Source organism: the organism of the source record quoted next, unplaced genomic scaffold (genome assembly GCF_019419815.1).
Source record: "Pyrus x bretschneideri cultivar Hongxiangsu unplaced genomic scaffold, Pyrus_bretschneideri_v1 Contig7, whole genome shotgun sequence".
In the NCBI taxonomy this organism is placed as follows: Eukaryota; Viridiplantae; Streptophyta; class Magnoliopsida; order Rosales; family Rosaceae; genus Pyrus; species Pyrus x bretschneideri.
This window is the reverse complement of record NW_025999809.1, coordinates 7,257,871-7,280,723: the sequence shown is the minus strand read 5'-3', so window position 1 is coordinate 7,280,723 and position 22,853 is coordinate 7,257,871. Positions and strand designations below refer to the sequence as shown.

At 34.4% G+C, this 22,853-nt stretch overlaps 2 protein-coding genes and 2 long non-coding RNA genes across 10 annotated transcripts; all 4 read right to left on the bottom strand.

The window, feature by feature from the left end:
* Positions 1 to 283: 283 nt before the first annotated feature.
* LOC103957340 (E3 ubiquitin-protein ligase DA2L) lies at positions 284 to 5,788 on the bottom strand. 2 transcript variants are annotated; one of them, XM_009369496.3, is made up of 9 exons: positions 5,486 to 5,788; positions 4,167 to 4,457; positions 3,768 to 3,819; positions 3,645 to 3,690; positions 3,480 to 3,561; positions 3,223 to 3,364; positions 3,044 to 3,143; positions 2,429 to 2,495; positions 284 to 1,229 (listed from the first exon to the last, which is right to left on the bottom strand). In XM_009369496.3, exons 2-9 carry the CDS (start codon positions 4,356 to 4,358, stop codon positions 663 to 665), a joined length of 1,248 nt encoding a protein of 415 aa, XP_009367771.2. In that variant the 5' UTR covers positions 4,359 to 4,457; positions 5,486 to 5,788; the 3' UTR covers positions 284 to 662. The 2 variants fall into 2 exon arrangements, with proteins under 2 accessions (XP_009367771.2, XP_048429761.1); XM_048573804.1 differs by having other exon boundaries at positions 4,167 to 4,387.
* A 6,243-nt stretch (positions 5,789 to 12,031) lies between these two features.
* Positions 12,032 to 16,433, bottom strand: LOC103940266. 6 transcript variants are annotated; one of them, XR_007254482.1, is made up of 12 exons: positions 16,236 to 16,433; positions 16,059 to 16,117; positions 15,716 to 15,849; positions 15,446 to 15,509; positions 15,094 to 15,205; positions 14,910 to 15,003; positions 14,756 to 14,816; positions 14,268 to 14,327; positions 13,553 to 13,628; positions 12,954 to 13,040; positions 12,413 to 12,473; positions 12,032 to 12,272 (listed from the first exon to the last, which is right to left on the bottom strand). It is a non-coding gene; the product is annotated as an uncharacterized LOC103940266 (long non-coding RNA). The 6 variants fall into 6 exon arrangements; XR_007254479.1 differs by having other exon boundaries at positions 12,954 to 13,090; positions 15,446 to 15,849; positions 16,236 to 16,432; XR_007254478.1 differs by having other exon boundaries at positions 12,954 to 13,030; positions 15,446 to 15,849; positions 16,236 to 16,432.
* Positions 16,434 to 17,739: 1,306 nt separating this feature from the next.
* LOC103957338 (VQ motif-containing protein 1-like) lies at positions 17,740 to 18,315 on the bottom strand. The gene has a single exon (XM_018649870.2). It carries the CDS (start codon positions 18,208 to 18,210, stop codon positions 17,866 to 17,868), a length of 345 nt encoding a protein of 114 aa, XP_018505386.1. The 5' UTR covers positions 18,211 to 18,315; the 3' UTR covers positions 17,740 to 17,865.
* Positions 18,316 to 19,375: 1,060 nt separating this feature from the next.
* Positions 19,376 to 22,587, bottom strand: LOC125472531. Its single transcript, XR_007254496.1, has 3 exons — positions 22,245 to 22,587; positions 22,030 to 22,145; positions 19,376 to 21,359 (listed from the first exon to the last, which is right to left on the bottom strand). It is a non-coding gene; the product is annotated as an uncharacterized LOC125472531 (long non-coding RNA).
* Between the last annotated feature and the right edge of the window lie 266 nt (positions 22,588 to 22,853).

The window sequence follows — 22,853 nt, the reverse complement described above, 5'->3', positions numbered from 1 at the left end:
CAACTTGTACCCCTAATTTCTTCCTATCAACTCCAATTTTTATTGGGTAAAAGATAACTTTTCCTTCCCCATTAATTCATTGTTTATCTTCACCTCGAACAAAATTTGGTAGTTGTCATTGATTGATTCCAAGCAAACAATCGAAAACCTATGTACAACTTGTTTTGTGAACAATTTTGGGCTTTACTGTTTTCCCTTCGTTACCGAAGTTTGAATGGACTAGGATTACATCAATCTAAAACTCTATTTCTTATTTCCAGATTCAACTGTTTCTTTTCCAATGTACGGGGTGCAACCAGGAAAGAATTCCATGTCACCGTCAACGTGGTAACAATGAGTCGCACATTTTAAACACGTAAAAAGAATGATAACGATCCTCGTTACTCGCTAATCAAGCTGTAAGGGTAGAAATCAGAACGAATAGCAAAACCAGAAGCCTTTCGTTTCACTAGAATAATCTGTTTTCCTTTCACATCTATATAGAAACATAGAGGGACTGAGAAAGTGAGGGAGATTCATCACTGCCTTGACCTTTCGACTAGTTACGCGAATTTTTTCCCTTCCATTTTTGTGCAGTTTCCGTGCTCGAGACTCAGCTAGCAACTGCAATGGCCACAACATATCCGTTTCAGGATTAACTATCACTTGTATCATGACTTCAACTACTGCCAGGAAACTCCAGGTCCACTAGCCACGGCTCCAGCCTCAGCCAAAGAAACGGCCATGGCCAGCATCATCTGCTCCTCAAAACTCTCAGGAACGATAGTGCCGGGGGCATTTTGAAGATCACCCTCAATCTCACTCCCCGCTGGTCGTGCAGATGTACTCCCGACATCTTCTGTTGTGTCGGAACTTGCATAACCCGTCCGTGTTGTGTCAGCGTCCCATTCTCTGTCATCCTGCGTCAAAGGCATCCTGTGATTGATTGACATTTCAGAAGAGGTCACTGCAACTTGATAATTCTCAGGTCCTCTGTCCACCCTGTTGTAAAATCTGCTAGTGCCAGGAACCATACTAAACCCCGACACGTTGCCACCAGGATTTGTAGAGGATTCTCCACTCGTTTGTTGTCGTTCCGCAAGGGCAGCTATTGCACAGGCAAGACCCCCGGATGGTGAAGATGAACCGGAAACTGAAGCCATGGCTTGTGAGACAACGTTTTGTCTTGAGACAAATTGTTCAGGTGGAGCAGCACCAACATAAGATGAAGACTTTTGTCTCCCATTCTCCTGAAATTAAAATTTTTGTGCAGAAAAGAAGAGTTGGAAGGCCGGCAAATTAACATCATAAATTAACAGATATAAAAAGCGAAAAAGAAAAGGTGTGATCCTGGTACACAGGAAGCATAGAAGAGAAAATGCCCCAAAGAAACTAATATCGAACAAAGCCAACACTTCAATAATCTCCCAGTGCACTCAAGTTAGCAATTGTTGACTAAATGACAACCTTTATAACACCCATATATCAAATATTTAACGTGACACAACCTCTCCACACGCATGTATGTGTCTTCTAGTATCTAAAGTGAAGGTATAAACTTCAAATACTACAAAACTTACTTGTAACTATCACAAATGAAAACAGTTATTGGTTGCATCATCAATGAAAGCAACACCAAAACATTTGAAATACTCTTGTGGAGGTGTGCACACATCATGATATACTCATGTTCGAAGTATATACATATTTTTGAGATAACTGCTGTAAACAAGATTCCCATTGCTGGATAGAAATTGTTGTTCATTTTATTATTTCACTTTTAAGAGTTTTACATCTAGGAATATAAATGTTTTCAGAATTTTTGAAACCAATAGCCAGGATGCAATCAACAAATTTTGGGAACAGCAACAATATTTTGTCTGATGAACACTTTTCATCTGTATTAGAAATACTGTCATCTTATCTTTCCTAGTAACCGCTCATCTAAAGTTCTAAACTCAAGATTAAAGTAGGATTATTAAATATAAAGATTAGATCAACTATTATCCACGTAGAGATATCTTTAACTCAAAATAGTTTGATAAGAGGGAGCTTTAACTCAAAATAGTTTAATTATGTCTGATACATATGTCAAAAGTACAAGCTCCTACGTTATACATATTGCAAACTGAGCATTTCAGCCTCAAGGATACGCAGTTCACAACTCTCTGTTCACCTAAGCATCCTTGCCTTCATTTCACTATCGGGTGTTAGTCGAATATATCACTACTTACACTCCAGTTATGAGTACTCAATGAAAATCACATTACCTTCATAGAAGCACTTAAGCAACCACATACTAGATTTCAAAGTAAAATAAATAAGAAAAGAGAATCATTAAAAAGTATTGGGTTTCACTTTGAACAGTGTAACACATGGTTTTCATGCAGTTTGAAATGAAGTATATTTCAAGCAGAAATAGTTACTTCAACAAATTTACAACTTTTACCTGAATAGAAAGCCAAATTGCTTCCATGACCATTAAATCCTCAAGATCCACGTCGAATTCATCCTCCCTAGCAATTTCAGAATTTAAAATAGATATTAGGATCATGGCTGGCAATCAAGTTGTGCCATATCATGTTTGAGTCGTATTCGAATTGTCATGTATCTCGTACAACAACTACACTTAAGAGCCTTTTAATCTCAAAATTTTGGCATTTCTGATGTGAAAAGCCAGATAACTCCCTGGTGGAAATTTTTTAATTTTCACACAATTGCACTACATAGGTACAGACATGGACAAAGATGCATACATGAAGGGTTTTGACTGGAAAAACTAGAGAATCTGTTCACTCGTAAACAAACTGGGATCTAACTTGTTAAAGTTTCATGAAGATATGGAAAGCTATTCTGATTCGGATAATTATGCTGCAGTAATTTCCTACTCTTTGTTTTCTTTCTTTTCTAAATGCAATCATATATTTTTCTAATCTACAAACTAGGACACGACAACACAAGGAAACAGATATCTCAAATATTTTGAACCCAATTTGTTCCATGGTTAAATACACAGGCCAGAAATAAAAAGATACTAAAGTAAATAAAAAATAAAGGTGTAAACCTGTACACTCTTGGAGATGGAGGCTGTCTAAACGTTGAGACAGCACATGAATCTTGAGAAGAAACTATTTCCTCTCCTTCCGGAGAAATGGAAGATGGAACTGCCAGAAAATTTTGTCATTACGTTAACAAATGAATACCAGTACACTAGTACAATCCACAATCTTAAAGATAGCATACCAGTTACTGAGCTGTATTCATCTCCCATTGGTGCCATGCTTCTTCTTGGAGAGCTCGGCTGTCTTTTCTGCATTCTTTCTTCTTCATCCTGAAGTTCTTGCTGTCGCATCCTGATTTTTGCTTCTATGACTCTTTGTTCTTCCTACAGAGTTTTCAGAAATGTATGTAATTTCCAAGTTCCATCTGCTAGATAAAATCAGTAGAACAAGAATCCACAATTCAAATAATATCAGCTTTTATAACAGATCTATGCTTACAATCTGCTCCAGGCCCTTCTCTTCCTTTGTTTTCACACCACGGAACTCCACAGCATAATTGGTTGTTTTACAAAAAGGGCACCTAATTATGTTAAGTAAAACAAGCACAAAGAGCAGGAAGTAACAAATGAATAATGGAGGTATAACATCAATAACAAAGGATACTGCGTAGGACGAGTTGAATTGGGAACTTTCATCTGCAGGAAACACTCTGCAGGGAAATGAAAACCAATCAATTCACATGCAAACAGCTGACATATCAAATGTAAAAGTTTGCACGATTGTAACCTGTACAAATGCCTTTCATGCAACATCTTGATCTATTAAGACTTGGATAATACTGAAACAATAAAGAAAAGGATGAAATAGGATAGTCAGAAGTCTTGCACAATACCAATAATTACGAATTAATTCAATTAACTACTTCATAAATTCAAATTATGTGGGTTCTTCCCATAATGGTGTCTAAGAAGAAATTAAGATAAAGCTTCCCATTTACCATGTACCAGAAATCCATCCAAAATATTCAACTTAATTCTGTATGGTTCACGTCAGGAAACAGAAAAGTAGAAGGGAAATTGGATTTTCGAGTAAACTTCAATTCAAAGAAAGCAAAAGACAGGGTACATAGAATACCAAGAAGAAAACGTATAAAAACAATAAAAAGGATCACAGTAGAAGTCGTACCAGAAAGCAAATTGGACATTCTTCAAGATCGCAAGTGCCTTCTTCATCTCCAGGATAGCAAGGAGCAAGTTTGGACTCAAGTATGAGCTTCTTCAGTTTCTTATGATCCACATCTTTGTGGTGGTAAAGCCCCTGAGGCCTTGTGTATTTCTCATCAATCACCTGTCTACTTCTTCCGAGCTTATTACCCATTGAATATGGTTCTCTTCTTCTCACTTATTCTTCAATGTGTCAAAACAAATCAACGAGAGTAACAAGAATAACATACCAATTTCTCGAATTTCCCAATTTCTATGAACCATGAAAACATATTGTTACACAGTCAACTTTACTTTTGGAAATATTCAACGAGAAGTGAGAATTTGGTATTAACTATTGTATTCCAACACATTTAGCAAACCAGAAAAATGCTTTCAATTGAACAGACAACATTTGCAACCAAAATAAACCCTCGGAATCCTGCAGTTGATTAAGACAAAAGCAACAGCCTCATCATAAAGTCCTCCGCAAGAAAAAGAAAAGAAAAAGTTCATCCATAAACAAAAAAAATCCTGATGCATATTACAAACTTTACAGCAAAGAATTCAATTGACCTCACTTTGGGGTCAAAAAATATCGTCGCTATCATATTAAAATGAATACACAAAAGCACAAACTAAACATGGAACCTGAAGTCATCCCAATGCTTTTCTTTGACAACAATTAAGCAAAGAGTAGTGTAAACAATAACGTGCAAAACTCCGAATAATATTTTCCAATTTCACACTACAATAAAGCACATACACTTCACCAAGAACCCTAAGAAACCTAACAGGATACTCGTACCATGTCATCTTTACTAAAGACTCTACCTGCACTTCAACTGGCGGCAATTTCCTCTATTTTACATTGCCAGAGTTATGAAATTGAAAAGCGGAAGCAAAAAAACTCCTAAAACAAAGCCCTGAACTCCATTAGAAGAGCAATGAAAGCTCAAGAAACAAAGAAAATGAAGCGCAAGTCAACTGAAAACGCCGCACTCGGCGGAGCAACGTGAAGAACCCTAATTTAAACGGCGGCGACACTTCCCGAGTCGCAATGGCAACAATCTGCTTCCGCAACACAACTCCGCAGCAGCAAATACACAACCAAAAGCAAAATCCAAACACAAAACCCCCAAAATTCACTCCAAAATTCAAAATTTCCACTTCCAAATTTCAAAAGAACATTAACAACACAATAATTACGAATTAACAACCGTTTAGCGGGACGCAAAGTTTGCAATTAAGCTGAAAATCCAGAAGCAGTAACAATAAGCAATCGGAAACCGAAAAACGAACCTTGGAATTGTTGAGAGCGGAGAAGCACACTTCCAGATGCTAGAGAGAGAGGAGGAAGGGGATGAAGTAGGAAGAGTGATTTGTTGACGAGAAGAGGAACAGCAAACACGACTACAACTTTCTCTCAGACACACAATTTCCTCTTATACTTTTCTTCTTTTTATTTATTTAAAAAATAATAATAATGTCGATGCTTTTTTATTAATTTTTAAACTGGTTACTTTCGCGTAATTGGTTGTTTTCTTCCGGACGGAAAGTTTTATACAAAAATATGAGAGAGAGAGAGAGAGAGAGAGAGAGAGAGAGAGAGAGAGGGGTCAACAGGAGGAGGCAAGGCAAGGGACGGTGGAGTAGTCGGCGAGGAAAGAATAAGTACAAGGAAGGGTAGAGCAAGATAACCCCCAACGCTTCTGTTTCCCTCCACGCGCCTCGTTTCCCGCGTCCACCACACTCCCGCTTTTTTTTTTTTTTTTTTTTCTAATTTATTTTCTGTTTTCGTTTCTTTCTTTTTTTTTGTCTGATAATTTATTTTCTGCTGTGCTTTTTGTGTCAAATGATTTTTTGTTTTTGCGGGTTGGTATCCACCTGTCTAAAAAGGAAAGCGATGATTATTCGTCTTCATTTGATCTCACTCACCTACAAAAGATTTTTTAGTGTACTCGAAACACACACGTACGTTATATATCATTATTCAAGTAGATGGAAATTTAAAAAAAAACATTTCCTATACTTCTATAATAATATGTGACATACGGTTCCGTAATTCGGATACATTGAAAAATCTCTCCTCATCTTAAGGTGCAAGTTGGAATGGTGTTTTCGATTCAGATAGTAATATTTCCAAAAAGTTAGAACGAAAATTGGAATATATTTAGAAATTAAGAGGCTTCTAAATTACCTATCTGATTTTTTTTTTAAATGTTTCGAGCTTATTTTGATATGAAAACTTCTGAAATACTGATTTTTATAGTTACTCAAATTATATATTTTATATTTTGTGATCAACTTTAGTATTTTATTGTTGCTTTTGAATATATTTTGCTCATTGTTTTTATATTAAACATATTTTTTACATTAAAAAGAGTAAGCAATAGCATACTAGTTTACCACATAATTAATTGAATTTATACATAACCATATATTAAATATTAAAAAGAATAATAAATTGTATTTACAAAAACATTAGAGAATATTCAAAAACTTATATAATATATGAAATTTTCGATTTATGTTCTCAAATTTTTTAGATTACTCCAATTTAAAATTTTTTGAAATATGATAAAAATTCTAAATTTGAAATTTATAATCTGATCTGAATTCAAAATTTTGGAACAGAATTTGAAAACATTATTTCTAATCTCGAACATTCTGAAACACACCCCACTCCCCCCCCCCCAACACAAAAACTTACAATTTGTTTGGTCAATAATGGTCGTCTTCTTTTTTTTCACGAGTTTGATCAATTATGATCATTAGGTTTTTGTTCTTTTTTTCACGAGTTTGATCAATCATGATCATTAGGTTTTTGTTTATAATATGGATGAATAATAGTGTTTGATGTTTCTTCGAATTTAATAACTACAATATGATAAATAAATAAAAGTTGTCTTTTTAGAATTTTCATAATGTATAACAGTTGAGGAAAATCAAAATCGTAAATTTGTCATATGAACTGTAATTGAACTATGGTTAAAATAACATTCTAATTAAAAGAAAAACTCTCTTAATCAATGTAGACGAGTATAACATGACATTCCTTTTCTACTCAAAATAAAATCAAGTCATTGTGAGTTTTTTTAATAAAGCTTTTTGTATGTAAAATTTTGTACATATCAATTATAGTTTATATGACATTTTATCACAGTGACAAAAATCAATCACGTCTATACACTCTTGGTGCAAGTTAGAATCTTACTAACTCTCTTCCTTCCTAACAATTAACTATCTAACCACCTAACATTATCGCTCTACAAGAACAACTACAATAATTTACAACATGAAAAGTAGGTAGATTAGAAATTTTTCTCCAATAGAGCTCTTTGAAGTGTTTCTTCGACAAAACATATAGTTATCACGGTGATTATTTTTAAACCTAATATTTTTTTTTTCTCTCTCTATCCGATCTTGCATTATAGCAAATTCAATTCAATATATAATATCATTATTTAATTGGACAGATATTTAGAATCTAATGGTATATCCATCCTCATCCATTCCTTTACGACTAGCTCCATGAAGAGGCAAACATATATAACGTAAAGAATAAAAATTGATATTTTTTAACACACTTTCAAATTCATACGAGTCTAGTAGACAATATAACGACGAACCTTCATTTAAAATTGTCAACAAATTACATATGTTCGTGTGCCAAAATAGTATTATTCTAAAGTTATATACATACTGACAAAAAAAAAAGTTATAAACGTAAAATACGGCCCTGTCCTTATGAGCTGGCACCGGAGAAACAAAACGAAAAGGGGGGGGTGAATGTTCAATGGTTCACTCATAACCCTAATGAACCCAAGTTCAACCTGATATAATAAAATGTATCATCAAATTTTAACAAAAAATTTACGGTACTGTTCAATTTAACGAAAAACAACATTTTTACACTAAAAAGTCAATTCTGGTACTATTCACTTTACTGTTTAATTTGTCCTTATAATTAAAATTCAAAGTTTTTAAGTCATTTTCATTAGTTTTCCTATATATATATATATCAAGTGACTGTATAAAATCACCAGTCCTTCAAATTAATCACTATTAATTGTATGGGAAACACTAACTTGTCATATGACACCACCCAAAACATTAATAAAAGCTTCGGTTGAAATCAATTGGTTGGTTCACACAGGTCGTAAATTCTAATTTGTTAAGAAGTTAAAATCTTTTGCACTCAAAACCCTTTGCGGTATTTCTGTAACTTATCTTATTTGCTGGCATTTGATCATTTTTTTTAACTCCACTTAACAGAGTTAACTCTTCAATTTATTATTCTAATTTAAAAAAATAAAAAAATTAAAGATAAATTCAGTCAAAAGAACATGTGTCACTCAAATAGATAAGACAAAGACAGGTTATAAAAAAATTTAAATGCAAAAGATTTGAACTCAGCTGTTTAGTCATTTTGATAAATATCCTTTAATTGGTAAGCGGTAAAAATGATATTCTCACATGGGGAGTGGTAAGGCCATCTCCAACCGAAAAAGGGTTAGAGGGCTCTTTTTGGCCCTATGGCCCTCCAAGAAATTAATATTTTAATAAACAGTGTCAGGCCATTTTTCTTACCATCTCCAACCGAGGGGCCAAAGGGTCATATGCCAAACATAGCTCTATGATAAAAAACCATCTCCAAATGAGGGGGCCAAATGATCATTGAGCCAAACATAATTTATTATTTTAATTGAATTAATATGGTTACCTAAATTAAATTACCTCAATAATTTTACGTTATGGATTGTCAATAATTTTTCGAGATGTAATCTCAATAATTTTACGTCTCGGATTTCAAGTGTCACGTGTCGATGTTTAAGTTTTATGTTGTTAAATGTTTTTTAAAATATTGTTTAAGTTTCATATTGTTAAATGTTTTTTTTATGTTACTTAATGTTATTTAATGTTGTTTAATATTGTTTATTGTTGTTTCATGTTATTTAACGTTATTTAATGGCTTACGAAGTTATAGGAAAAAAAATAGATTTTTTATTTTTTATTTTTTTAAATTTGAAAAAAAAACTATCACATCCTCGCTCGAGCCCCCACCAAATCCCAGGCTCGACTCCATCGTAGCACGATATTGTCCGCTTTGGACCCCGACCATGCCCTCACGGTTTTGTTTCTGGGAACTCACACGAGAAATTCCCAATGAGTCACTCATCCTGGGAATGCTCTTGCCCGAGCTCGCTTAACTTCAAAGTTCCGATGGAACCCGAAGCCAGTGAGTTCCCAAAAGGCCTTGTGCTAGGTAGAAATGAGAATATCCATATAAGGCTTACAAGATCCACTCCCTTAGGCGATGTGAGATGTTACAAAAACTTTAAAAAAAAAAAAATTCAAATATAACGACTAACTGAGTCAGTAACTAGCCGTTGGTTTCAAACATTTGGCCCAGCCCGAGGCTGGCTGGCTGGCTAGGTTGGGCCAGCCGGTTGACCCTTTTCTCCTTTTTTGGCCTGGTGAGGCCCACAAGCTCTTTGGCATAGCCCTCGGTTAGAGACAATTTTTGTGTCATTTCGGACTATTTTTGGCCCTATAACCCTCTGGTCCGATCAGTTGGAGGTGACCTAAATCCACTTGAGTGGCATTGTTCTTTAGACAATCCTCTCCGCACAAAAAAAATAAAAATATTGCGATTGTGTTTTTATTTTCTATCATGCGATTCGAGTACTGCAGGATTTGATCAGTTTTGGTGCATAATAACGAATGAGGATCCTCTTCGGATCCTTTTTGTGAAGATTCTGGGAATTTTCAAATCATGTTCGTTCATCGTACATCGTGTGGTCAGAAATTATTTTAAATTAAATATAAATAGTATTCGACAAAAACTGACTGCACAATATATGATGAACAGAAACGATTTGAGAATTCCCAAGATCCTCATAAAGAGGATCATGAGAGGATCTCAAATCCATAATAACAATGCAATAAGTGCCGAATGCCGATCGATTGACATTCAGACCAGACCACTGTTCAATATACATCCCACTTTGTAATTTATACTTGACACAACCACTTTTTACGCAAACATGAGAGGACAATGGGAGATAATTGATCTAATGTCAATTAGATACATGAATAATTAAGGGTGAGTGTTTACGAGAACAAATTAGAGTATTTTTACTCACCACACTTTTTATCATTTTGTGATAATTTTAAATTTCGATATCAGTATAGTGAATATACATAAATCTTAAAATTTAAACGCATTAAATAGTAATAAGCAAGGTGATGAGCATCACAATCACTTCAGGGTAGTGAGCATCACTATTACTTTAGGGTGGTGAGCATTACTATCACTTTAAGGTGATGAGCAAAAATGTATTACAATAACAAAGTCTTAACCAACTAAGTAGAGTCGACAATATAAATCCTAGGATGTCACTACACTCAATTTTATCTATCCCACTAAGTGAGTGTTATAAAAAAAGAGGATGTGTTTTCAACGCTCCATAGCTGAGGTAGGAATCTTATACCATACATTTTACCATACATCTATATATAAAAATGGAAAATTTTAATAAAGCAAATTGCATTGCGCATGACATGGTTTGCTTTTGTCGACACCCATATGACTTGGACTATGATCTCACGCCAAAATCGGTATTTTTGACCCTTGTCTTAAAACATAAAAAATGTACGTAATCGTACAAAGTGGATAATTTAAGGTTTAAATTAATACATTTAAGATGTAAATGAATACATACGTGTTGGTTCATCTAAATTGGTTATGGAGGGTGCAACTGTGTCTTGTATCTATTACTCGTATTTTGTCCTCTATCTCTATCTCTCTGACCCATAAAATTATTTAACCATATTAACACCTACAAAAATGATTCAATCAAATAGTAATACGTTTTTCTTTTACTAATTAACATTTCCAATTGTGTAATCTTGGTTTTATCTAGGTTTGTGTGAAAGATATGGAAGCACAAGCACCGTGATGAAGTAAAAAGGCACTTCCTTGGGCTGTAGTGTAGCTGTTAAACCAATTTGAGAATTTTCTAGTATTGTAATTGAGGTGGATTCCATACTAGTTGTGGGCAACATTGTAGGGAAGCTAAGTTTAGTAAGTTTACCTTTATTAATGTGATAAATTGGACGCATGTACATAGGTGATTAATTCATGCAACAAAGTTCCAAAGGATATCGTACAAAGATCTTGCAAAAGCAGGCTAACAAAAGTTCCAAAAGAAATTAGCAAACACAATGATGGATCCATCAAGGGACAAGAGTGATCATGTGCCTTGTGAAAGCCAAAACAGTGGTTGATAAGCAACTGTATCGCCCCTTTGTTGTCCAGAATCTTCACTTTCTCAACACTATCAAACCAGAAATTCATATAGTTCGACTAAATGCCTGAATCAGCTCAAAAGTTTGTTGCACCCTTGATGCTCAAATCAACATCGTTTTAACCGAGTTCTTAATTTTTCTTTAATGCTTAAAACAATCTAGCTCAAATCAATGTTGTTTTGACCGAGTCCTTAATTTTTCTTTAATGCTTAATTTTTTTTTTAAACTAATTATTATGGCTAATTTATTGTGAGGTTTAGCCAACTTTTTTTTAGTGTAGATGTTATCATTTCTTATAAAATAAAATAAAACAAACTAATTAAACAAATCTAACCTCCAAACCCAAACAACCGGAAGCCCAACGTATCTTTATGGATATTTGATATGACTTGATATGGGCTTTTGTTTTGGTTAATTGTTAGGATTTTTTGTTAACAGTTGATTGATTGAGTTTATGGGTTTTATTTTGGTTAATTGTTAGGGAGTTTTTATTTGGTCCATAAATTGATTAACTTGTCTGGGTAGTCCGGTTGATTCTAGTCAAGTAACGTGATTAGTTCAAACTAGCTAGTAATGCCCGCGCGTTGCTGCGGGATTACAAATTCCAAGAATAACAAATTTGTAAGTGGAAGTACCCCGTTGAAAGCCTTCTGGAAGCAGTATAACACCTTTTGGAACCTTTGCCTCATTCTGGTCCGGAGCATTTACCAGCACCACAGAGCATCATATTTCCTAGGATTAATCAACAATGCCTCCTCCAGCTTTGAAATAGCATCTGGGCAAACAAACACAAATCCGCATTTACAGATTTTCACTTCACTCCCAAATAAATAATTAATAAAAATAACATGGAGAATTTCTACATCTAAATAATTAATAAAAAAAGGATATTTCGGGGAAATTCAAAGTTAACACCTTGAGTTAGCTTCTTTGATTCCAGTACATTCCAAAATTGAGACAGATTGCTCTCCATTTCCTGTCATAATACAGACATGCAGTTTCAATTTTTTGATCAACATAGTCGACGTCTTTTACAGTCGGTTAGATTGCATCTCCTTACATGATTGAGAAAACAATTGAATCACAATTAACATTTGTTAACAAAAATTTTAAATCATATATCCAATCTCACAGAGAGATCACAATGAAACAGTTGTTATCTGGCGGTGAAACTTAAAAACCAAAAATGCACCTTAATGTCCTAGAGAGAACAGAATTGCAAGCAAAAGTAGGATATTGAAACAATATTGTGATAATCACGAAATAAGTTCATGGGTTTGCTAATATTGATTTATTAGGTAATTTAGGTTCCAACTTTGTCTCAATTTATCATTTTCTGTTAAACTGAAAGTGTAAACATTTAAGCACTTACCAAGAAAAAAGCAATTAATTATTTGATGCTACTTACAAAACCAATTGGCATACATAGGCTTTGATTAAAAGGTTAAGTATTTACCAAAAGATTCCAGCTGCAAAAATGCATGGAATATCTACAAAGTGTTTGATAAATCCAGAATTTAATTCCTTCCCTTCCTTCATTTTCCTTGCACCCAAGAAAAGAAAAGCAATTTAGTGCCAAACTTTAAAAAGAACCTGTAAAATCCAGAGCAAGCATTAAAGAAAGTTAACAGTGTAGGAAATAAATGTTTGCCCAAATAAAAAAAGGAAAGACGTTTCCTAGCTATATTTCAAAGTATTCTAAAAAATGGAAAGATGTTTCCTAGCTATATTTCAAGCAAGCTCATATACACAGAACATATCAATTGTATCATACACATAAGTCAAAGAAAAGCATTAGAGCTAATAATAAAATGGAAATGAGAACCTATTAACCAATTTATTAACAAATTTTTTGTGTAGATCGCTAACTCGCTATTCTTAATTTATCAAATTGATTAAAATTACTAATTCTCTTATATCTATCAATACCCCTCCCACCCTAGAACAATAAACAAAAAAATTCTCAATTTCTTATATCTCACAAAGAAAGTCACATGCATGTCCATTTCAAATCTTACAACCAAAAGAAAATATCAGAGTTTCTTAGTTTCTTACCCAAATCCACCAATTTGAATCAAATCTCTACACCCCAGCTTGAAATCTGTCTGAAATCACTTGCACGAACACAAATCTTATACATGCAGAACAGTTTAGGTGAAGTTGAGGGAATAGGTAGTAATGAAATTAACAAACAACCAAATTCCAAACGAATAATTAATTGTTAGATGTAGATGTACAACCCGAAATTAACACTAATAAAAAATAGCACTTGAATAAAATGCATAAACAAAAGCTGTGCTAACATGAGAACACATGCAAAACAAAACAATGTTAAATATCCTAGGTGTTCCAATTATAATTATTCTCCATTTTTATATATTTAAACTACCAATTATCTGCATAAATATTTCATTCCCTTACAACTACCACAACTATATATAAAACATACTTAATAGAGCATGTAATTGATTTAATTACATCATTCTTTAAAAAACCCTTGGGTGGGAGCTGAAAGGCTGCCATATTTCATTAGTGCATAAAAGCCAATAATTTTATCCACTGTGATTATTTTTATGATTTGCATTTATTTAGAATTCATAAATGCAGGAAAAGAATTATAGGAACTTAAAATTTTTAGAACAAAGAAAAACTATGCATGTATTGTGAACTCTATGTACAGAGCCTTTACATGGCCAAAAGAAAACAAAACAATCAGTAAGAGCTCTTACATGCACAGATCAACAAAGAAAATTCATCAGCATTTTCTTACCCTTTCTTTCACAAAATCTTGTCTTCCAACCAGATCCTGCTATCTAATCCACACCTTGTCCTGTACATGAAAATACACTCCAAATGTAAATTTCAAAGTTGTTGTAATTTAAAATCATCCTGCTAAGATAGGCAATCCAAGATAATGCTACTCTTTAGTCTGGATTTTAAGTCTTCAAATTCAGAAACATTTCTGGAACGAATGAAATGATCTAGGACCATCATTCAAATAGAAACTCTTGGCCCTTCATTTGATTAGATAGTGCTCTAAATTAAAACCCAGCAATCAATTCGCAAGCTACTCCAAGTAAAATCTAAAGCAACCCACTCTAAATTTATAAGCCAACAATCCAACATTAATAACAAAAAAGAACAATGCAAAAAGCAGAACTCATATGAAAAGACATTGAACAATAGCTTAAATCCAAAGCAACAAAGAATAATCTAATAACAAAAACCAATAACAAAGGACAGAGTTTAGCAACTGACCTTGAAATATAATCCAGAAAAACAAATTGAAATAATCAAATTCCAAACCAATCTCATAATTCTGCAATGGAGAAGAAAATATTAGAGATATTAACATAGATTTTTTGGTTTGTATAGTTGGGAACACTTTGCAGAACTGGAGAAAAATGTGTACCTGATCAGTTTGTACTGCCCTATCCGGTGGATTCTATCTTATGGTTGCCTCTCAACAGCTGGGTTCCACCACGGGTAGATTAACAAAACCTATTCTAAAATGCGATGTCTTTAAATCACTTAATCCCCATCTGTATAAGTTAATTCTCAATAATTTAGACACGAAAACAGAAGACATTACTCACATGCAATGCAATTGTCAGATGAAGAGCAACTCCTCTTTCAAGCTCATTCAGAACATGATACAATCTGGATCCTCAGTAAATCTCTTGCAGACATAGTCATGCTTCCAAACAACTGAACACAATTGATACCAAATTGCAACAATTTCTTTAAATTAGTCATAGTTATCTATTGATGCACAAATATAAAATTTTGTATATATTCAGTTTCACCTTTTGCAAGGAGTAGTTAATGATATCCAAGAACGATGCGAAGACATATCATGAGTTAAACTATCTATGAGTTGAACAAAACTAAAACGCATTGTACAGCGCAAATGAAATAGCCAAAAAGCAAATGAAATAGCTAAGTTACCATTCTTTGTCTTAAGCATCAAAACTCGCATTCCACCAGGTACCTTTCCACTTCTTCATATCCTCTGCAACAAATAAACTATATCAACCTTTTTACCCACCCTAAAAAATACTTGAAATCCGATCCACATGCTAAAACACACCCAAAAAAAAAAAGAAAAAAAGCAACCTAATAAACTTAATTATATATGATTATTTCACCACATAATTCAAATTAATTGATGAAAAAAATTTAATTAATTAAACTGAGTTAAATATTAAATATAAAAACCAATAATAATTGTGATTGTCCATTTCCTGTTCCCCGGGCTTTCCACTTGGAGTTCAAGATAGCACGAAACCACCAAAAAAAAAAAACTATTCAATTTCTAAGACCAGAGCACAAAACCAAGCAAACACCGCCACCTGCAACAGAAACAACACAGTAAAACAGAGTTCTAGAGAGAAAAAAACAGAGGACTTCAATTTTACATCGATCGAGCAATCGATCTAGATGAAAACCCTAAACCTCGAAGACCAAGATTTCCTAAAACGAAAAATCGAATTAGATGGAACAGCCACACACAAATCATCGAAAAAAATAAGAAAAGATTTGAAAGAAAAAACTCACAGACCTTAATCAGGGGTTTGCAAGGTTGTACAAAAAACCCCTAAAATTCACACACCAATTTTCCTGAAACAAAAAAACCCAATCAGATTAAACAACCACACTGAAAACACAAATTTTCTTCCCAATCAGAGAAAAGATAAAAAGATAAAAAATAAAAAATAAAAAAAAGCAGAGAAACCACCTGAAACAGTACAATCAGCCGGAAAAAGAAACTCTTCACACAACACACGATCGACGATCGACACGGCGAGAGAAGCAGGGAAACACGAAGGGTTGACACGGGGAGAAAAGCACAGAGAGGAAAGAAAGGAAAAAGCGACGGAAGAAAATGGAAGAGCCTTCGAGCACCTTCCTCACCAAAAACGAAAAGGAACGGTGGAGAACTCTTCAATCAGACTAACGTGTCAACATCGCTTAGAAGCAAACAGGCACGCACGCGCAACACCTATGATGAAGGGCAAAATGGCCAATTTACTGCACAATCCCACTAAAGCCGAAAAACCATGAAGAAACTGAGGGACAAAACCGGAACGGCACTGTTAATGAACAGTGTCAATCCGCTGAGATTTAGTATATATAGAATATTCCAGTTGATTATAGCTCAAGTAACCCGAATAGGTCAAGTAGTTCGATTAGTTGAGTGATGGTTTAGTTTTTTTACATTGAGAAAGATGCTTTTGTTTGTATTGATAATGAAGCTATGTTGAAATGAGGGGTTATGAAAATCGGAAAGCGATTGGGTCGAGCTTTAGTTGTAGTGCGCAGTAGCTCATGGCGAAGCGCTCGGTTTGGAGCCTCTCTTGTTGGTTCCTTTAGGAGACTCATACTGATAGGTGAGACTCTTTACCATTTTAATAACATCAAAAAGAGCCATGCTTTAACAACCACGTGGCGTTACTGTACTATTCAAATCATAACACGTACATTTGATTTTTGTTAATGTACTCTAAAGATGAGACATATTAATTTATTGTCATTTACCTATATTATAACACATGATATACTATTTTTCTGTCACCCTTAAAAATTCCTCAAAAGGAAGTATATGTTTGGGCGAGGGAATAACAAATTGAGAATCGTCATTATCCAAAGTATACATACATCATAATGGAATGGACATTCCTTTTCCCTGGTTTATATATTCTAGTGTACTAAATCACCAAACCTAAGATGACAAAAACAAGTTGAGAAGAAGTAGGTCAAAAGAAGTAGGTCATCCCCAGTTGGCTTGGTCCACAGATACTCTGTAGCACAAGAGGGCGCAAATGAAAGGATGGCCAACGGATATCAACCCCATAATTTTTGTGACAAAAATAAAGCCACGCAGGTGAGAATTAAGTAATATCGACGTTATTGCCGCATGCTGCCCCACAATCCAGGCATTTACATTAATTATTTATGTGATGTGTGTAACCAATTTTGAAGTGGTTCCAGCTTTATCACTACGAATTAATCTTAAATCATGGTAAGGCTAGTTTAGTTTCCAGTTAAATATAGAGAAAATAAATTATTTCGGCCAAGCATGTTTTCTGATCGCATTATATAGGTCAGATCCACCTTTTATATATATGCACACTTGTATAAGTAGGGTTTTATCTATCTTCCTTGTTTGGAAATGCGACTTGTAGTTGGGTTAGTAAATATGATACTTGTAATGCTACTGTATCTGAAATTGATCGGTCAGGTAATAATCAAATGTATAGAATGAAGAAATGATTTATATGGAATAACTGGGTAACCAAATTAACGTTATGCAATTATAAGCTAGCACATACAACTATATATATAGAGTAATTTTTCTAAAGAATATATTACTCAGCCCAAAACTCCTCTACTGGAGGCATCTCTCTGAACATTCTTTCGAACTCCTTGAACGAGATATTTCTCATCAAAACTGAAGAGTTATCCCGAGACATAGTACTAGTAGTAGAAGTATTTGATGATTCCATAACATTATTACTAGTCCTCCCATTGATTTCCTCTTTCAAAAAGTACTTCGGGCTCTTTGTAACTGGCTCCTGCACTTCGTATGCCACCCTCGAGTCCTTCCCAGTTAGCCTTTGCACGACATCTTTGAAGCTCATAGCATCCGTCTCCACGTACTTGGTGTTGATGATCACAACCTTCACAGACTGACTTCTACCGACACTGGACATCGGAAAACTCTCCCTCTCTCTCTCTCTCTCTCTCTCTCTCTATACAGGCTGGTTTTGAGAAGGGTTAATCTGGTAAATGGGGTTTGTTTTGCTATTTGAATTATTAGGTATCTGGGGTTTTATAGTGGAAGGTGGATGTGGAAAGGGAAGAATTGGTGGTGCATGGAAGACTCGTACGACTGGTGGGGGAGGGGTTGACAGTTAAAGTTGACCGTTGTATCTGTTTGTTAATATGTTATGGAATGCTTGGGTAACAAGCAGTCTAGAAGGACCAGATTCAGTCAAAGCGCGCAATTCAGAATTGAGAAAGTCTTGCTTGTCCTCATCAGTCCATGCATGTGACACGAAGGTGAGGACTAAAGTCTTGTTTGTTTACCTAAAACTAAAAATATATATATGCATCTAAATCACTGGTTAAAATCACTAATCAAACGTTAAATTACCATGTGTCAAGTTTTGGTTTGGACCACAGACTTGTATACCTCACCTAATTAAAATCACAAAGCCATAAATTACAATGTGCTCAACTTAACTCATTCATCTAAAAGATTCAAGTAATTTTATATTTTAACGTAGGATATTATCAAGTATATCTAGTAAGTGGTGAAATGATGAAACTTTGAAATATGCATGCATGGATGCGTCAAAATTAACACATGTTAATTTAAATTACGTGGTGGGGAGGGTTCATTGTTTTTCGACAATTACATGTCAAGTTGATTCTCTTACGGATTCAAATATGACAAAAAACGTAAAAGATTTTAACTGCTATTCATTGTCCAACCGTCATGAAAGTCCAAGTTTGTCCTACTACTAGGCGAATCCAGATACTCGCTAGATCCTCTTTGTGAGGATCCTGAAGATCTATGAATCATATCCGTTCATAGTAAATTGTGCGGTAAAAAATTATTTTAAATATTTTTATTTAAAATTAAATACAAACAGTACCTGACAAAAACTGACTGCACGATGTATGATTAACGAACATGATTACAGATCCCCATGATCCTCACCAAAAGGAACCAGAGAGGATCTTGTTGGCTACTAGCCCACTGAGGTTTATTTTAAAAATCAGTTGGCTACATGGAGAATAACCTAATTTCTTTATAAATCTTAACTTGCAGTTTACAAATTTTAACTTGCAGTTTACACTCTTACGTTCTTCACCTATGACATTATTTACGTATAACATATGAACAACACGTAGTGGGTGATATGTGAGTACGTAAGCTATTATGCTTACTGTGTGGATTAACTTGACTCTAAAATTATGAAAGAAATTAAAGATTGACCCTAAAACTAATTGATGTGTGGATTAACTTGACTCTAATATTATGAAAGAAATTAAAGATTGACCCTAAAACTAATTGACCATAGAAGAATAACTTGCTTCCTTATACGATCTTACAAAATTAATATTTTACTCCTAATAAAAAATTAACACTCTCAAACCTTTAAATATTGGTAAATGTTGTATAACGTTACAAGCAAATCTTATTTTCTTCCATTGACAAAGTACTTATATGTAGCAACCTCCACCTAGTAGTTGGTACCCTCCAGAGTCGAAGCCACACGCGCATTGACATAATCTACCTTAACCATATAAGAGCATCTTCAATAGAAAGTGTTAAAAGATAAATATCAAATATTAATTAGATGGTTGACGTGACAATGTAGATTTTCTTCTTCTCCAACCCATATGGTTTTTTGTTATAAATGATATTTGTAAAACCCACTTTCAAAAAGAAATCATTAAAATAAATAATTAAAAAAAATTGACAGCATCTTTTCTCATATGTCAAATTTGGCAACATAAATTTTATATCTCAATCTCAAATTTGATTGAATGACATTTCATTTAGGGAAGTGTTATTTGCACTCCTAAAATCTCATTCTACACTGTATTTTTCTTTCTAAATATAGAAAGTTTGGGGTGTAGAATGAGAAATTTGGAGTGTCAATAACAATTCCCTTCATTTAAAATTTGACATCTGATTTAGAGATAGTCTAATTTGCACTTTTTCCAGCCGTCGGTATTGAGGCTTAATAATATGGACAAGGATCCTCTTTGTGGGGATCCAGATGATCAATCAATCGTGTTCGTTCATCGTACATTGTGCGGTCAGTTTTCGTTAAGTACTATTTATATTCAATTTTAAATTTTAAATAATTTCTATCCGCATGATGTACGATGAACGGACACGATTGATTAATCTCTCAGATCCACACAAAGAGGATCTGGAGAGTATCCTACTCCTAATAATATATCTAGAATCTGTACAATAAGGAAACAGGACCTATACGTGAGGAAGTCAGATTGTATTTTTATGCTTTTGACGCTAATGTATAAAATAGTTTTGATGAACTTCATCACGGTGTCATGAATAGTTAAGTCAAACAACAACTCAGGGTTTATTTTAAATAATTGATTAAGTCTAACACAATTAATCAACCAGCCTTTGGTTTAATAGGATAGTTGTCTTCAGACTTCATCTGATGAAACGATGTCACAGGTTCAACGTATATGAGAACGATATATATTTGTGATAAATTTGATATCTAATTGTAGCTAACCCATTTGTTTTGAAGGTGTTTGCCTGTTGTAAATGTATCGATGAAAATGGTCTATATTAATTGATATTAATTTTATTAGGATTTGGTTAATGTGTGATTTGCAGCCAATGTTGATAAAATAAGGTGAGGGTTTGATTTTCTTTGCTATATTTAAAGAAAGAAAAAATAATAATCATTTCATTTAGGAGTGGACACGGGCTGGGCCGGGCTTAATTTCGAAGGGACCAAACCTTACCTGTTTTAAACGGAACGGGATGGGTCGGGTAGAAGGATTTTGAGTTTTGGAACCGGATCTAATCCGGCCAGTTTCAAATAGACCAATTTGGAGCGGGTCCAACTCTTTTTATTTTTTTGGGTAATTTATAAACTGCATTGCACAGCAGCACTGCAGCAACAGAGACATGAATTCTTATATATTCTTCAGCCCCAGAAGAACTACTCCTTGAAAAGGTTACCTTCCAAAGGCCGATGATCGATACGATGCTTCGCGAAGGTTTACAGCTGATGCAGGTTTTGGGACTTTTGGTGGAAGCAGCTTCTCTTTGAGGTCCTCCATTACGTATGAGCTCTCACTGCTGCAACATTAAAAACAAGGGAGTTTTAACAAAAAAAACTCACGGTATTGTTCACTTGAATGAAAAACCACATTTTTACGTTAAAAAGTCAATGCTGGTACTATTCACTTTACCCTTTATTTTGTCCTTATCGTTAAAACTCAAAGTTTTCAAACCATTTCCATTAGTTTTCTTTAAAAACAAACGACTTTAATTTTGACATAACACTTGTCTATATCTATATGCATACAATTCCGGGGCCAACGATTGCATAACTTCTTGATTAAAATAAAGGGAAATACATTCCTCACAGCCCTTTTCGGTCCAAAAATAAATAGAGGTGTGTGGATCGTTTCCGCCGTAAAGGAAAATACTTTCTATAGTTCATGTGTGCTAAATATGGTAATTATCTACTGAAGAATATATCTTAAACTAAAATAAAGAGACCCAATTCATCAAAATTTCAAGAAAATAAATTATGGGATATAAGCATATGATTCAACAAAGCATGGAAATCTAAAACCAAAATTTTATGAACTCCAATCCCAATCCCAATCCCAGTGCCACCAAAACAAAAACGAAAGCATCAGAAATCCAAAAGCTACAAGCTTGGTGGCTCAAAGTCCACAATCCCAGTTTCCACACCATACAAACACGTAAACCCAGATAATATAGGGCAGAAGAAAATCACCTGCAAAGAGAAATAAAATGTCGGTTGCTGCAAAAAGCTGGTGATTTTTGATGATCGTCAGCAGCTCAGCTCACAACTGAACAATTCTTCTAGACGAAATTGAAGAATCGATTGGCCTGAATAAGAATCAGAACCCTAGATTCAGAAATCGAGAGGATTTCAGCATGCCCAATCGAGATGCTAACTGAAATTCATCTTATATTTAAAAGCCGAACCTCATTGGCCGTAATAATATATCGAAATTGAAGAACCTCATCTCATCGGCCGCTGGCAGTGTTCTCGATGGCACCGATGTCGTCGGGGAGAAGAGATGGGTGGTGTCGTCGTGGTTCTGGGACCTAGGTTCTCTGGGATGTGTCCAAGAGGAGAGACAGCTGGTGCCGTCGTGGTGGTCGAGACGGCAGTGAGAAGAGCGAGTACGGAGTCGGAGTCGCAAAGGTTGACAGGAGTGGATGGTCTGGGACTCTGGAGACTCTGGATTCTAAGAGAGATGGAGCAGGAGAAGAGCACGGCTAGTTTGATATTGCTCGCCTTTTAAAAAAACTGTTTTCGTTATCATGTGAAAATAAATAACGGTAAAATTAAGTAGTTTACTGTTTGGTAAAATTTTTGTGACAGTGTTTTTTTTTTTAGGTTAAGGGTTTGGTAAACTTTTATACAAAAATACTGTGAATATGTTAACTGGTTAAAAATGATATAATAAAAAAGAGTATGATGATATAATAATATTTTATCGGGAATTATTTTTAGCACTTCAAAAATCTCATTATACATTCCTCATTAATATATTTTTCTTTCTAATTATAGAAAATTTGAAGTGTAAA